Source organism: Coffea arabica, chromosome 3c (assembly GCF_036785885.1).
Source record: "Coffea arabica cultivar ET-39 chromosome 3c, Coffea Arabica ET-39 HiFi, whole genome shotgun sequence".
Taxonomy (NCBI): Eukaryota; Viridiplantae; Streptophyta; class Magnoliopsida; order Gentianales; family Rubiaceae; genus Coffea; species Coffea arabica.
The window spans coordinates 2,259,959-2,276,193 of record NC_092314.1 but is presented as its reverse complement, the minus strand read 5'-3'; the positions used below and the strand labels follow the sequence as shown (position 1 = coordinate 2,276,193).

The 16,235-nt window shown below is 37.1% G+C and overlaps 2 protein-coding genes and 1 non-coding gene across 6 annotated transcripts; 2 read left to right on the top strand and 1 right to left on the bottom strand.

The window, feature by feature from the left end:
* Positions 1-1,019: 1,019 nt before the first annotated feature.
* Positions 1,020-4,470, bottom strand: LOC113734037 (uncharacterized). Of its 3 annotated transcripts, XR_011841393.1 has the most exons (5): positions 4,227-4,470; positions 4,085-4,130; positions 3,832-3,969; positions 2,500-3,212; positions 1,020-1,538 (listed from the first exon to the last, which is right to left on the bottom strand). It is a non-coding gene; the product is annotated as an uncharacterized protein (transcript). The 3 variants fall into 3 exon arrangements; XR_011841392.1 differs by lacking the exon at positions 1,020-1,538 and having other exon boundaries at positions 2,175-3,212; positions 4,227-4,460; XR_011841391.1 differs by lacking the exons at positions 1,020-1,538; positions 2,500-3,212 and having other exon boundaries at positions 3,657-3,969; positions 4,227-4,451.
* Positions 1,353-3,094, top strand: LOC113734036 (peptide methionine sulfoxide reductase B5-like). Its single transcript, XM_027260346.2, has 3 exons — positions 1,353-1,494; positions 2,605-2,761; positions 2,850-3,094. Exons 1-3 carry the CDS (start codon positions 1,391-1,393, stop codon positions 3,006-3,008), a joined length of 420 nt encoding a protein of 139 aa, XP_027116147.1. The 5' UTR covers positions 1,353-1,390; the 3' UTR covers positions 3,009-3,094.
* A 3,162-nt stretch (positions 4,471-7,632) lies between the features above and the next one.
* Positions 7,633-15,226, top strand: LOC113738168 (putative E3 ubiquitin-protein ligase RF298). 2 transcript variants are annotated; one of them, XM_027265388.2, is made up of 4 exons: positions 7,633-7,817; positions 8,099-9,434; positions 9,564-10,219; positions 14,482-15,226. In XM_027265388.2, exons 2-4 carry the CDS (start codon positions 8,105-8,107, stop codon positions 15,022-15,024), a joined length of 2,529 nt encoding a protein of 842 aa, XP_027121189.2. In that variant the 5' UTR covers positions 7,633-7,817; positions 8,099-8,104; the 3' UTR covers positions 15,025-15,226. The 2 variants fall into 2 exon arrangements, with proteins under 2 accessions (XP_027121189.2, XP_027121188.2); XM_027265387.2 differs by having other exon boundaries at positions 8,099-10,219.
* The last annotated feature ends 1,009 nt before the right edge of the window (positions 15,227-16,235 follow it).

The window sequence follows — 16,235 nt, the reverse complement described above, 5'->3', positions numbered from 1 at the left end:
TTATTCCCAAACCTGTTATCCTGAATATGCAATTGTTTTGTACAAGAAGATGTTAGAGAAGAACGTGAAACTAGATAACTACACATTCCCCTTCTTGCTCAAGGGGTTTAATCGAGATTTTCCGTTGGAATGTGGGAAAGGAACACATGCCCACATATGTAAATTTGGTTTTGATTCTATTGAATTTGTTCAGCAATCTTTGATCCATGTCTATTGTTTGTCTGGCCAGATTGATATGGCTCGGCAGGTTTTTGACACAAGTAAGAAAATTGGGATTTTAGTCACTCTAGGCTTGATTAGAGTGCTTGTATGTACCGATGGTTCTAATTCTGTACCATGAATAAGGTTTTTGATTCTGAAGCTGAATTCTTGGTTTATATTTCAATATAGGATTCTTTGCATTTAGGTTTTTCTCCCTTTTCAAAGGAACAACATAATGACATGATACTATACCAATAAAGAATAGTGTTCAGCTAGATTTTCGTTTGATTTTTAACTCTTCTTTCCCCTCCAATTCATTAGTATCATTAATAATTCCATTTAAGAATTAATGGTGTAATATGAATAAATATTTTATAGAAATGATAATATGATTATAATGGATAGAAATTAAAATTAACTTGTAATGAAATGAATGTTTTGAGAGTAGAAAAATATTTGCAACATATCAACAAACATATCAGAAAATATTTTTATTGGCAAACCAAACACCGGAAAATTATGAAAAAAGGAATTTGGAAAATATTTTCACTTAATAACCAAACACTGAAAAAATTATGGGGAAGGAAGTGATTTTTCAGGAAAATAACTTCCATGTCCAACCAAACGGACCCATAATGGAAAATTCAAAAAAAAAATGCTTAATATGGACTATGGCCAACAGTCGCCTGCTTGTTGTGGTTTAATTATTTCAACTGATTTTGGACAAGTATTTTTATTGGTAATTTTATTTACTTTTGCACTTAATTTTAGATTTTTTCAATAGACAAAAAAGTTTAAAATTAACAATTTATCAGCAATAGCTTTAACTAATTCGATTACTCTCAATATTTTTTTCCCCATAATCAGTTTCTACAAAATCTACAATCTAAAGACAACAAGCCAAATAAAAGTTTAAGCCCTTCGAACTTCGAACGAGCTGTACATTGTGCATAAGTGATTGTACTTGTATGACTACAATCATCATTCCAAAATGGTTCGTAAAATCCCAGATACTTGGGGACCTGTGTATAAATGCTGATATTTCCCATAGAACCCCCCTTGAGTCCACTAATCTGTCCACATGCATTTCAGCCACAAATATGTTAACTGCCCAATTGTTCCTAATCTCCCCTCATTGTCCGAAAGTGAACCTGTCTAGATTCATCGGAAAGCGAAGCCGTGAGGAGCCATGGCAGCAGCAGCAATGCTCACTTCAGTTCACAAATCAGAGGAGGAATGGCAGGCCATTCTCACCCCTGAACAGTTCCACATCCTTCGCCAAAAGGGCACCGAGTAATTTCCGCACATTCTTTATGTCTCTTGTTCATTTCAGTATTCTGGGCATGGATAAAAGACTGGTCACTTTACTGAAACAAGAAGTATTTGCTTTGCTTTTTCTTGTGTCTTTTAAATAATGTTATTGACTTAAATGGGATGACTTTCACTTACCTTGTGCTTTGTTTGATTAATCCTGTTAATAATCTTGATCTTTTTGGCATGTGATAATTGGATTTTTCACTGTTACTATGGACCAGGTTTCTAATTAATGTTGCTTAATTTGTTTACAATTTTGATATCACGGTTTTGCTCAGCAAATGATGATATTCCTTCCACATCTTTCTTCTGTTTTTATCGTGCAAGAGTGCCCCCATTCCCTCCCCCTTTTCCACCGGGGAAAAAAAATATGAACTTTGTGGTATAGCCTGTAGCTAATGGAGGACTTTAACAGGATCATAGCTCTTCTGATTATAGGGGCTGGGAACCTTGTGTTCAATTATTTTTATTATTAAACTGTTTTATTTGAGTGGCTGAGGAGGTTGGCCAAATGGTAGCAGGTCTATGTGCAGGATTGATGACATTTTTACCAGCCTAATAAATCTCTCTGTAATTTAGTACCTACTTGTATCGAAACCCTCAGCATGTTATGATTCAGGTTTCCACTTCTTCTATATTAAACCAGGGAATAAGAAAGATTAAGCCAAAAGCGTAATTGAATAGAATGTAAAGATGAATAGAATGCACAATACAGGAGCCATATATGGGTTAGACTGAAGCAAGAAAATTACTCCTTAAAATGCATTGGTTGTACTAGAATATCTACAAATCAATACTGATAAATTAGCTAATGCAGCGGCACTGGATGAATGTAAGATGTGGAGACATTTTTGAAATGTTCTTCTTTCTATGCTGATGGCCTGTGCTTGCAGCCTAGTTTTATAATGGTCTACGAGCCAATACTTTCAAAGTGTCCCTTGCTTAGAGAAAGAGGAGGTAGACCTTATGAATACTCCAACATACCAGATGCATATCCAGCTTGCCATGGACACTTGGACAATGTTACGTCCCTCAGTTCTTGACATTTGCTTGGGTTATGCTTTGCTGACACAATGCAATGATATACAGATTGCGTGGAACTGGGGAATACGATAAGCTTTTTGGTGAAGGGGTGTATAACTGTGGTGGATGTGGAACGCCACTTTATAAATCTACAACAAAGTTCGACTCCGGCTGTGGTTGGCCTGCTTTCTATGAAGGTTTCCCAGGGGCTATTACCCGCTCTGTGAGTGATGCTAACTATTGTCTGTCATTAACCCTTCCAGCTCCATGCACATGTTGCTAAACGTTAAAATGAAATGGAAACTTCTCAGCCAGATCCAGATGGAAGGAGGACAGAGATTACCTGCACTGCTTGTGGTGGACATCTAGGTCATGTTTTTAAAGGAGAGGGGTACAAGACTCCCACAGACGAACGACACTGTGTCAATAGCATCTCGGTTAAGTTCATCCCTGCAAATTCTTCTGCTTGATCGTGTAATAGCCTAGTCTCTGTGCAATGTAATATGAGACTGCATGCTTCTAAACATATGAAACTTATCCTTCTTTGTTGTGTTTCTTCTGCACATGTTCCTTATCTTCTACGCTCTTCCTTCGTAGTATGTTATCAGCTATCCTCCTAGCATATCTTCATCCTGATCTGGCACTTGGCTTCTTTGCTATTGCTGCTATCTTTGCTTTGTTTACCCAAAAATAAAGTCCATTTTATATACAACCACACGCAAGATGCCATGTAGGGAACTTAAAAAAGAGTACAATTGAGAAAGCTCATGCTTTCATAGATTCTTAGACGTTGTGATTGAAGTAACCAATATAGTTCTTAGATTGCATTTGTCATCATAGGAACTGGGATCCCACTATCCAATTTCCTCATCTCAAAACACAATAGTGTAGCAACAACAAAATTTACTCTAGCATGTAAATTCCATTAGGTCATCCTAACTCTGAAACTCAATTACTTCAGCAGAACTGCTGGAATTTTTCAAAAAAAAAAAAAAAAAAAAAGAGAAAAAAGATGCTAGCTTTTCATTTCTGAAGGTCTTCTTCAATGAGGAGCTTCGTATATAATCATACACAGAGAACAAAAGAAAAAAAAAAAAAGCAAATTAAGGAAAATGTAATTCCACAAATTTGTCTTTCTTCATTGGTTTTGTCCATAATTGAATACAATTAGTTTCAATAGTTTTTCATTTCTTCTCCTTATATAAATGTCATATTCCAAACAAAGAATTACTCATCCATCACAAAAACTCAACAAAAAATGATCCAAAAACTGAACTGAAGAATGAAGTGTACCCTTTCAATTAAATCCTTTGGTCACTCATTTCATAAAAATGAAAAATTTAAATGAACCAGCTCCTCATCGTCAGCGTCATCCTCATTTCTTTTTGCTACTCTTTCTTCTTTCGTTGCACTCTTTCAATGCTTGAACTTCTGCTCAATATTTAAATAAAATGAATAACATAAATAATTAAAAAGTTAAACAAAAAAAAAAGGAGGAACAAAATAAGAAACTTTAACAATTGGATGATAACAATAAGCCTAGCACCTGTTTGGCAAGCTTTCCAATTTCGGTTACTTTTGATAAGACAATCCTGCAATTATTTAGTTTATCAATTTTAGGGTCTAGGGTTTAAGATTTTATCAGATTTTAAATTTTAAAAAAAAAAAAGAAGCAAAAAGTAAAGAACCTGTAAGGATAGGTAGAGAGAAGAGCATTCTTGAAGCTGCTTGACGTTTTCGTCGTCTTCGTCTGCGTCGGACTGGTGGAGAACTTGCGGCGATGGCAACGGTGATGGTGGTGGTGGCTCTGACGGTGACGGATGAGTTGGAATCGAGTCTGGGTTTGGTCGCGGGTCCATGTTGGTTAGTTGGTCGGTTAAGTCAAAATTTGCTAACAGTTGGTTAGCTTTTCAATTTTCCAAGCATCTCCCTCGTGTCCAGTGCTGACCAAACCAAACCCTCTTTTTTTTCTTCTTCCTTTTTTTTTTTTTTTTCTGTTTAACCTTAATTTTTTAGTATTGGGCTTTTCATTTTCTTGTTTTTCTATTGTTTTGTCAATTAAATCATTTTTTTCTTCAGTGCACATCTAACTAATAATTCATCAAACCAGCTTATAAATAAGAAATTAAGTTACAATAAATGATACGTTAAAGTTTATGATACCATTCTCGAATGATTACCGATTGAGATAAGTTTATAATGTCATTTTCGAATAGTTACCAATTGAGATACTTGTAAATTGCAATAACAAAATTTATTTTTATTTGAATCTACGGAGTGAGTTTCAAATGTGAATTATTTGGATCAATTGAAATTTTGTTCAATAATACTTAAAGGTAAATAACATGAATCACCAATTCTTATTTAGCATTTTTTTCAGCTAACATTTCTTAAAGCGAATAATACATGTCTTTGAGGTCATCATCAATTTCAATTTACTTTTTTATTTAATTACTCAAAATTCCACCTATTCTTATGTGGTATTATTCATATCTCTTGAAATTAAGGAATATTTCAATATTATGGTCCATAACTCAATTTGAAGCTATAGACCATTTGTTCAATCAAATTTGCTATTGATTACAAAAATACTGGAAATCGCAATTTGGTTAATTAATCATAGTCATTAAAAAACCAGAAATCCCAATTGATGAATTGAAAAAAAAAATCAACTAGAAAATGGAATTGCTTGGTTGAATGAATGAAGTATTGAATTTTTTGGACAGACCAAACTACTTTGCTAATTGAAATAAAGCATGATGGCCTTTGTGCGTCATGTCATTCATATTTGGTTTACCTCTCCGACGTAAAGATATCATACTTAAGGTTGAATACGAGCTGAGCTACTCATGAATCGCTTGAATCAAAGTTCAACTCGACATCGGTGTTAACGGAGCTTGAGTTCAAGTTGATCAAGTAGAATTTGAACTCAAAAATACTTGCTTCATTATCTTGTGAGTTAACTTGATTGTGTTTATATATTTATTTTTTATTTTAACAATAAAATTACTTATACATCTATAATATTTTATTATTCATTAAAAATTTATTATTTTATTCATTTTTAAAAATAAAATAATTATTTTTTTTATTTTTTAAACTCAAACTCGAGTTTGGGTCAAACTCGAGTTTTACATTGAAAACTCGTCGAGTTCAAATTTGAGTTCGATTTTAGTAGAATTAAGTTCATACTCGACTCGACTCAACCAAAATTCGATTCGATTCGATTTAATTCAACTCGTTTATAACTCTTATCGTTAAAATAGATACTAGTGCTACAATAGAACAAATATACATTAATATTACTTTGTAATTGGAGAAAATGTTCAACAAAATTATAAATAGGGAAGCCAGGTTAGTACTAATAGAAAATTAGGCCTGATTGCTGTTTAAAAAATTGCAGAAAAGAGAAATTAAGGCTCGTAACATTTTCGTAGTTCTTCGTTGACGGCTAAGTGTAACATGCGATCGGAATAGTCCAAAAGAGATTACATATGCAAGAGGGGTTGTTTGGTCATAAATAGATATTTTAAATACGATATCTCAATATATTTCACTTGTACAATCTCTTTTGTCATTAAAAAAAAAAAAAAAGGTCTATTTTGAGGATTGTGAACTTACCATTTTCAAAACTCCCTTAGGTGTTGAAAAAACGTTTATTTGTTGTAATAATACAAGTGCTTAAAATTAAATCCGATAATTCTAATATAGATTGAGAAAATCAAAGGGAACTCTTGTTGGGAAATAAAAAAAAAAAAAGTATTGATCCCAAATAAGGCGAAGGGAAATAAACCGGTGTCAGTCCCAAATACAGGCCTGTTTGGAAGTCAGGTTTTTAAGCAAATTTTTTACCTACTAGTTTTTTAACAACTTTTGCTACAGGAACCCCAAAAAACTTCTCTATGTTTTTTACCTACCCACTTCAAAATATACAAAACATACAAAAAAAAAAAAAAAATTTCCTTCCCTTTTTTTTCTTCTTCCTCTCCCATCCCAACCCACCACCACCTCTCCGGGCTAGACTCCAGTTCAATTACCGCTTCCAATTCAATCTATCCATCTATCATGCTCCAGAGTTTGCTCCACTGCTACTTCTGCTTCCAACCCCATTAATTCCGTTCCCATTCCCATTCTCTTTCCCCCCAGCAGAAACGCTCGTCCCTCCTCCAACTCCTCCTCCTCTATGCAGTCCAAGCGCTCCTCTTCTGCCCACCACGAAGACCTCTCCTCCTCAAACGCCGCCACTTCTCCCTCGGCCCCGACAACCCTTCCACCTCCGCTGATAAAACCATCGACTTAGACAACTAGGACGATGACGTTGCTGAGCTCGAAGCCGCCGCCGCAACCGCCTCCTTGGGTGGAGCAGCAGCTGGCGACACCAAGTCCTCCGGCCTCTGTCTCCTGGGCCTCCTCCTGCAATGCGCCGAGTGCGTGGCCATGAACTGTCTCGACGCGCCAGCAACCAGCAGGACCTGAGCCACAGGGGAAGCTTCTTGCGGCGGTTCGTGGAGGCGCTGCATTACTACTCGGCGCTATTCAATGTGCTGGAGGACGGAATGGGGACGGACAGTGTGGAGAGGCACACGGTGGAGCAGCAGCTGTTGGGGGTGCGAAATCAGGAACATCGTGGCCGGAGGTGCTAGAGGTGGGGCCGGTGGCGGAGTAGGGGGTGGAGTAGGCTGCGTTGCTGCTGGGAGGCAGAGGTAACGGGGAAGAAGAAGAAAGAAAAAAAAAGAAAAAAAAAAGAGAAAGAGAAAAAAAAAAAAGAAAAGGAAAAAAAGTTTTTCCCTTACAAAAAAATTCCTACAAAAAAATTTTTCACCTTATAAAAAACTTTTACAAAATTTTTTCAAAAACTTCTACAGTGCACTACAGTAAAGTTTTAGACAAACTCCCAAAAAACTCAGGTTCCAAACAGGCCCACAATACATGCGATAAAAACAAGGAACCATAACTGAAGAAGGGAGAAAACAAAAATTAAAGCAAGTAGGTGGGGTCCAGTACTGTTTGGATTTTAACCGTAGTTAGCCATGCTGGCAATTGGCACATATGCCTTCTCCGGTTAATAAACCAATAAAAAAGAAAAAAGAAGGTAAGGAAAAAAATATATACAGCCAGAATTGCTGTCCGGAAATTGGAGCAAGAAAGGAGAGAGAGGGGAGGGAAAGAGAAAAAAAAAAAAAAAAACACCAGAGCTCTCTCACTTTTCCGAGAGCTTCATGCAATTGATTGACATCAACCAAATTGACTGCGGCAACACAGAATCAAGCTGAAATCTGGTAAGTCTGAATCAAAAAACCTCAGAAAGATACCTTTTTTTTTTTAATAATCAAAATAAGCAATTGAGTTAATGTTGGGATCTTCATCTGGAATGCATGGTTTTTGGTTGGTTTTTCTGGGATTCTCTTGTCTTGTTATTTGATCTGTGGGTTGTTTTTTTGATTGATGATATCAATTTGAATTTATTTGAATTGATTGAGAAATTTATCTGGGTTCTGTTTACATGCATTGGTTTTGTCAATTTTCTTGGTTTTATATCTTTGGGTGCTCTGTTTTGCAGTCAAGAATGGCATCTACCGTGCTGAAAGCTTGTGGCGGTGCTTCCAGTGAATCATCATTGATGATCGTTCAAGAGAAAGGGAGTAGGAATAAAAGAAAATTCAGGGCTGATACACCAATGGCAGAACCTAATAAGGTTGTCCCTGAACCACAAAGTGAATGCAAAATTTACGAGTTTACTGCTGAAAAGTTTGATTCTGTTCTGAGTCATGCTCCTTCAAATGGGTGTGAAACTTGCTGTGTAAAGCAAGACCAATCGGAGGGTTTAAAACTGGACCTCGGGCTGTCTTGTTTGGCAGGACCATCTGAAGTTGGTTCGAGCTTGCAGAGAGAGGAGGTTGAAGCTTATGAGTCAGATCACAATGCTCAATGGAATGATCTCACCGAGTCTGAGTTACAGGAACTTGTTTTGAGCAACTTGGAATCAAACCTGAAAACTGCAATTAAGAAAATAGTTGCTTATGGTTATAGTGAAAAAGTTGCTACCGATGCTGTATCAAGGTCTGGCCAATGCTTTGGGACAAAGGATACTGTGTCAAACATAGTGGACAGCACTTTAGCATATCTTCGAGGTGGAAGGCATGTTGATACTTTGAGGGAGTATGACTTCGACAATCTTATGGCGTTGGAGCACTACATGCTTGCAGAATCAGTTTGCTTTCTAAGAGAGGTGAAGCCTGATTTCAGCACTGGTGATGCAATGTGGTTCTTATTAGTGTCCGACATGAATATATCTCATGCTTGCACCATGGAAGGTGATCATCCAAACAATATAGTTAGTGATTTGGCTTCTCTGTCGCTGACATCTGATGCAGACGCTTCTGTCAGTTGTTCCCATAATGGTCCTTCAGAGGCAACAAACATGGCAAATCCTTATGGACATACCTTTCACTCTGAGGCAACAACAGTAGCAGGTGTCTCAAGTTTAAAGTCGAAAGGTTCCTTGGTTGCCCATGGACTTGCTCCAGACAAAGAACGCCCCAGTTCTCCAGCAGCAGCTGTTGAGAAAACCTTTAGCTTAGCAGGAACATCAGTTTCAGAAGAAAAATTTGTGGGTAGTAGAAAAGTGTCTGGATTCACCAGGAGAGATTATATACTTAGACAAAAGTCCCTTCATTTGGATAAAAGCTCTCGAACATATGGTTCAAAAGTGAGCTCGAGAACAGGGAAGCTCAGTGGTTTTGGTGGCCTGGTTTTGGATAAAAAACTAAGGCCTATAGCAGAATCTACAGGTGTGAATAGCAGGAATATTTTCAAAATTGGCAAGGCAGTTGGGGTTGAAATGCCCCAAGACAATTTGAATCACAATATTTCGGCAAATGTTGGGTTCCCTTCAGGTCCAGTATTTAACATGGGAGCTGCTAACAGCGTTTCTGTTTCTATATCATCTAAGTCTGATGTAGAATCTACTAATGCTGAATCTTCATTGCCTACAGCGAATGATTCACCTGCATTAATTGGTGCAGATACTGAGCTATCTCTTTCTTTGCCTGCCAAAAGCAGTTGCGGTCCAATGGCAGCTGATGCTGAGATATCCAATTCAAGTTATCGTGTAGTGCCAGTTGATGAGTCCCTGCCCCACTCAGTTCCAGAGGAAAAGAGGGATGAAATGATTCTGAAGCTGGTCCCAAGGGTTCGCGAATTGCAAAATCAGCTCCAAGAGTGGACTGAGTGGGCAAATCAAAAAGTTATGCAGGCTGCTCGTAGACTAAGCAAGGACAAAGCTGAGCTGAAGGCACTCAGGCAAGAAAAGGACGAAGTTGAACGGCTCAAGAAAGAGAAGCAAAATTTGGAAGAAAACACTATGAAGAAGCTATCGGAGATGGAGAATGCCTTGTGTAAAGCTAGTAGCCAGGTAGAGAGAGCCAATGCTACTGTGCGCAAACTTGAAGTTGAAAATGCTGCTTTGAGGCAGGAGATGGAAGTGGCAAAGTCACGTGCAGCTGAGACAGCTGCTAGCTGTGAGGAGGTATACAGAAGGGAGAAGGCGAATATGTTGAAGTTTCAATCACGAGAGAAGCAGAAGGGCATGATTCAGGAGGAACTGGCTGCTGAAAAGAGCAAGTATATGCAGCTAAAACAGAAACTGGAGCAAGCTGAAGATCTTAGGGCTCAACTTGAGGTAGATTCTAGCCATGAGTTCAGACTAGTTTTTCTAGTTTTTGCAACATATATTTCTGACTTTCACTAATATGACAAAACTTTGCAACCAGATTATATCAGTGCTACTGAATCTTTGAACATTTTGACCTGTTTGTTTGTTTATGTGATTGGAGGCAGGTGGAACCACTTCGGGAAAAATTCTTTTATTGCAAAATATTGCAAATTGAACATGCAAATCCTTGTTAAATAGCTTTTGAAAACATGCTACTGCCAGTTTTGGCAAAGTTTAAAGGCACAGTACTCTAATATTCTTCGGATATGAGAGGCATCCCCAGATTCAGCTAATAACCTTTGTAGAATTTTGCTTTCACTTTTTTGCTTGTGATGCACTGTACAGATGGTGCATTGTGTTCAGTCTCTTTCTTTCCATTTTGTTTTCTTTTGCACAGCATGCAGGTATGTCTTTTTGCACTACATTCTTTGATGCCAAATGCTGATGTATACTGTTACTTGTCCAAAAAGGGAAACAAAAAAGAACTATCAGTACCCTGAGCATGTAAATCTTTTTTGGTATGAAGGAATTAGCTGGGGGACAGTTCAAGGACTGGAAAGCTTCCAACTTTTCCCAACCGGCCTGGGATAAATGTCAACTACAGTACCGCTGGACCTGTCATTTCCTAGGCATAATCACATGGCAGCCGTCACCGTATAGAACTAGTACTATAACCCTTCCTTTTTTTTTGCTAGGACTATAGCTGTAAAAGGAATTATATAGCCTGACTCTAACATTGGATGTGTATAGGTTTTCCTTCTTCTGTAGAGAAATAGGAGTTGCATTAAAATTTATGGATCACATGGTCTTATGCAGAAGAAAAAAAAAAGCTTAGAGAGAGAGAGAGAGAGCTGTATTCAAGCCTATCCAAGTTGAGCTCTGAAAATTTGAGCTCAAGTTGATAATTATTCAAGCCAAATCGAGTTCATATTGAATGCTATGTTGGCCTCAAGTTTTCTTCATACTCAAGTTGCTGAAGAAAATTCGATATTCAAACTTGAGCTCTTCATGCCTCATAGGGAGTGAAGACTCCAGGTTGGAGGTCGATATGTGATTGAACTTGTAACTTTTTATATGTAAGCTAATATATCTTGATCAATGAATTAGGCTATAATAAATACATATACTCACCACTTTAAGTTCATAATGTCCTCAGAAATAAATGACATTGAAAGGATATAGTGTTAAACCTCTCTAACTATGTTAATGTAAAAGCATCTCATATATAGCCCTAGTCAAGCTGAGTCTATGGAACATATGGCAGGAATAAAAAGGCTTGGACAAAGAGCTGTATTCAAGCCTGCCCAACTTAATTCATATTTGGCTTGAATGTCATATGTGCTCCAGTTGTTGAAGACAACTCAATGTTCAAACTTGAGATCTCTCGACTCACTGGGAATATAATTCCCAGGTTGGAGGTCAATAGACTTGAGCTCAAATTTGTCAATCTTGCATATACTACAATATGAAAACAAATACTTCTGGACCAAGAAATTAAGTTAGGAATTTTTAGTGAATACAGGTATTTACCACATTAAGTTTCAGAAATAAATGACACTGAAAGGAATTAGTGTTAAAGCTGTCTCACTTATTTAGAACATGTAAAAGTGTGTCATACATAGCCCTTTTGAGTCTAAAAATCATACAGTCTTAGGTAAAAGGAAAAAATTACCTTGGAGAAAGAGCTTTATTCAAGCCTACCAAGTTGGCGTTTCAAAGTTCAAGCTCATTGTGAGCATTATTGGAGCTGAACTTGAATTAAGTTGAATATGATGTGGGCCTCAAGTGTGCTTCATGCTTGAGTTGTTGAAGAAAATTCATAATTCGAACTTGAGCTCTTGACTCATAGGGAGCAAGAGCTTACTTGGGAGGTTGATAGACTTGAGCTCAAACTTGTCAATCTTTACTTTTCTACTATATATGTAAAACAATAGTTCTTGATGAAGAAATTAACGCTAGAAATTGTTCTAGATACATATATTCACCACTTTTAAGTGTAAAATATTCTCTGGAATACTTGACAGGAAATTGTGTTAAAGCTCTCTTACTATTTTAGAACATGTAAAAGTGTCTCATTTGTAGTCCTATACAAGCTGGGCATACAGATCACTCAGTCTTCTATAGAGAAGAAATAATGGCTTGGAGAAAGAGCTGTATTCAATTCTATGTAAGTTGTGCTTTCAAAATTTGAATTTGACTTGAGCCAAACTGGAATTCGGCTTGAATGTCATATGTGCTTGAGTAATTGAAGAAACAGCTCTAGCTCTTCTCAACTCAATGTAAAGAGCCTAGGTTGGATGTTGAACTCATACTTGTCAATCTTTAATTTTCTGCCATACGTGAATGAATACTTCTTAATGAAGAAACTAGGTTATGAATTTCTAAGAAATACGTATATTTGCCACTGTAAGTTATAATGTCCTCAGAAATAAATGACCTCAAAAGGAAATAGTTTTAAAGCTCTCTTACTATTTTAGACTATGTAGAAGTGTCTCATACATAGTCCTTGAGAAGCTGAGTTTACATACCATACGGTCTTAGGTGGAGGGGAGAGAAAAAAAATTAAAAAATTGGAAGAAGAGCTGTATTCAAGCCTAACAAAGGCGAGCTTTCAAAATTCCAGCTGAACTTAACCATTTTTTGAGCCAAACTTGAATACGGCTTAAAGGTCGTATAGTCCTCAAGTTTTCTTCATGCTTGAGTTGTTGAAGAAGATTCAATATTCAAACTCAACCTCTTCTTGATTCATATGGAGTAAGGCCTAGGAGCTAAAACTTGTCAATCTTTAATCTTCTACTATATGTGAACCAATACTTCTTGACAAAGAAATTAGGTTATGAATCTGAGATAAATATGTATATTATTCACTTTAAGTCAAAATCCTCAGAAATATTTGATACTGAAAGGAAATAGTGTTAAAGCTCTCTCACTATTTAAGGAAATGTGTCTCATGTATTGCCCTAGACATGCTGAGTTTGATGAAAGAATGTACTTGATTTTAGAGCTTGTCTTGCATAATTTAATACTGGACTGGACTTTAGCTTTTTTAAACTAAGCATCGACCTAATACCAGACAGTGCAGTTCACTCTATTTGGAGTTGAATTGTCATTCTTCATTGTGGTCATACCTTTACCACCTAGTAAATGCCTTCGATAGCAATATATCTATGCTAAAATGAATGTGTTTATGCAGACCTGCTGGTTTGGAGTAAGTTGCTTTTTGTATAACTCAAATATGGGCTATTCATGAAAAGCTGTGGGCAATATATTTGCACTTATTCAATTAATTAGCTTGGTGTCAAGCTCAAGCTCAGTTCATTTTCTCAATTGTCATTCACGAGTCTGAAAAAAACTAGCTATTGGCAAATATTTTGCTAGTTTACAACCCTCTATGTGTTAGTGCAAATAATAGGGGAAATTTGAAAAGTATTCTGTTATTTATTGTTTTCCTCTTTTTGGCTTTCTTTGTCTTTGTCAAGGTTAAACCGGAATCCTTGGAGATTGTATGATTGAATTTGGACCATCTGCTGATGTGAATGTGGTGTCACAGTTCTTTTTTTCTTTATTATGGTGGGTTTTGAGCTAAGGAAGTTTTCACCAGTGTCCTTCCTTTTATGTTTCATATTAGGAGTTGGTAGTTTGTGTTCCTTTTTGACTTCAACACAAGTCATAACACATGCATCTGTTTGATTTGTCTAACACACTGCAAAGATAACTTTTGAGAACAATTAGCTTTTATAAACGGCTTGTTTCTTTTTCACCTTCTTTTGGGGGTTGGAGGGGAGGGAGTATGCAAGTTGAACGGCATTTAATTCCCGTTCAGCACGTTGTTGGACATGGTTTCCTTCTATTAGTGAAGTGCTTCGAAACTTTGATTCTCTTTTTCCTTCCTAGTTGTTTTAATTTCCAGTTTTAGGCTTATGAGAAGTATATCTGAATGAGCTTTAAATTTAGGAATGGATTTATTTCTGACACAAGACTGTTGTAAGCATAAATTCTTAAGGGAATTATCGTCTCTGTGGAGAGAAGTATTTAACACTACAGACTTGTCTGAACTCTATGACAGCTTTGCTTTTTAGTTTCAACTTGTATTTCTTTGCTGCTTGATGTAATAAAAAATGAGAGCAAACTTTAGTTGTGCAGACTTCATTTGAAACCAAATTTTTAGTTTTTAGATGGTTTTCCTGGTTGTTTTTGCATGTTGTAATTGACAAAGCAAAACATCACAGGATAGGTGGAGACAGGAAGCCAAGAGGAAGGAAGAATTATTAGCACAAGCCAGTTTGCTAAAGAAAGAAAGAGAACAAATTGAAGTTTCATTGAAGACCAAGGAGGATTCCATGAAATCAAAAGCAGAAAACAATTTGCGCAAGCACAAGGATGATATCCAGAAGCTTGAAAAGGAAATTTCCAAGCTAAGATTGATGACTGACTCCTCAAAAATAGCTGCACTTAAAAGGGGAATAGATGGAAACTATGCAAGCAGACTGACAGACTCTACATATGCCCCATTGCCCAAGGAATCCCATATATCATACATTTCTAAAGTAGTGAATGATTTTCAGGACTACTCTGGAGGTGGAGATGTTAAACGTGAAAGAGAGTGTGTCATGTGCCTGTCAGAGGAGATGTCTGTAGTCTTCCTACCATGTGCTCATCAGGTCGTGTGTAGAACATGCAATGAGCTCCATGAGAAGCAGGGAATGGAGGACTGTCCTTCCTGTAGGAGCCCAATCCGGCAGCGTATTTGTGTACGTTATGCTTGTGCTTAATGTATTTTTGGGAGGGTGTTAAATAGTTATCCAAGTAACAGTTTGTGGGACTTTTTGAAACAATAAATGCATTCGGATAAACCCGATCAAGACTATTAAGTTAGTACTTACAATTGCTCATAAGAAAAGTCTGTGTCAAGTATGGGGTTGTAAATGATGTATCCCCTTTGCATGATTGAACAATAAATGTGCTTTGCTTGTCCCTCTCCTTCTGATTATTTCTGTAATGTTATATTATCTTATAACTAGGCCAGGTTCTGCATAATATTATGTTTGCTTTGCTTTCTTGTAAATTGTAAGCTTGAAGTTTTTGCAATGAAGGAAATAGTGAATTCTTGCCTTCAAATTTTTGTTTCTAGTGTTAAACCTTACAAACTTATATAAGGTTCTACAGCCAATAGCAAAATCTAATCTTATTCTTCTGCACACCTGGTTTTACCTGTTTGTACGTGTAAATTCTGGTGTTTGCAAAGATCAAGCATGCCATTGTGTTTTAGCAAGTCACTCCTAGTTCTTTTCTTCATTTGTTCAACCCACTTTCTCTGAGCTTAGATTGAAATATATCATCACAGTTGATATCCTGCATTAGATTACTGATTTCTTCTTTTCCTTTTTTCTGACATTTTCTTAAGGAAACTTAAGAATTCGGCAATAAACCTACTTCCCCGAGCAACCTTCAAAAGCCGGCAACTTTTGAAGGCACCCGAGGGACTTATAACCCAACCCACAAACCCCCCCAGTACCGATGTGGGAAACAACCCCCACAGGGGCAAGCCCAGCAGGGCGGCTTCTACTAAGAGCTAACGAACCCCCACCAACCCCGGAAAGCACCCCAGCAACTGATTTCTTCTTTTCCTTTTGCTGGGCAAAAACCTTTGTCCTTGGTGTTGCACATGTTTGAAACCTTTTCCCTACCTTCTTCCCCCCCAAGGCTATATTCCAGTATTAACCTGCCTTCTTTCAAAGCCCCGTCTTCCTGAGCCGGAAAAGATCAAAGGGACGGTATATAGTGACATTTTCTTCATGTACACAACACATGGTGATTGTTTTAGGAGCCCTTACATTCCTTTGGTAGTTTCTTTTTGTACGGTAGTGGGGAGGAGATGAGTTGTTTTGCCTCAGTTCCTTTTTCTTTGTCCAGAGGAAAGAAGATTTAGTAAATAGACTACTTAATAACATATTTCAGGAGATCAGATGACTCAATTACTTGT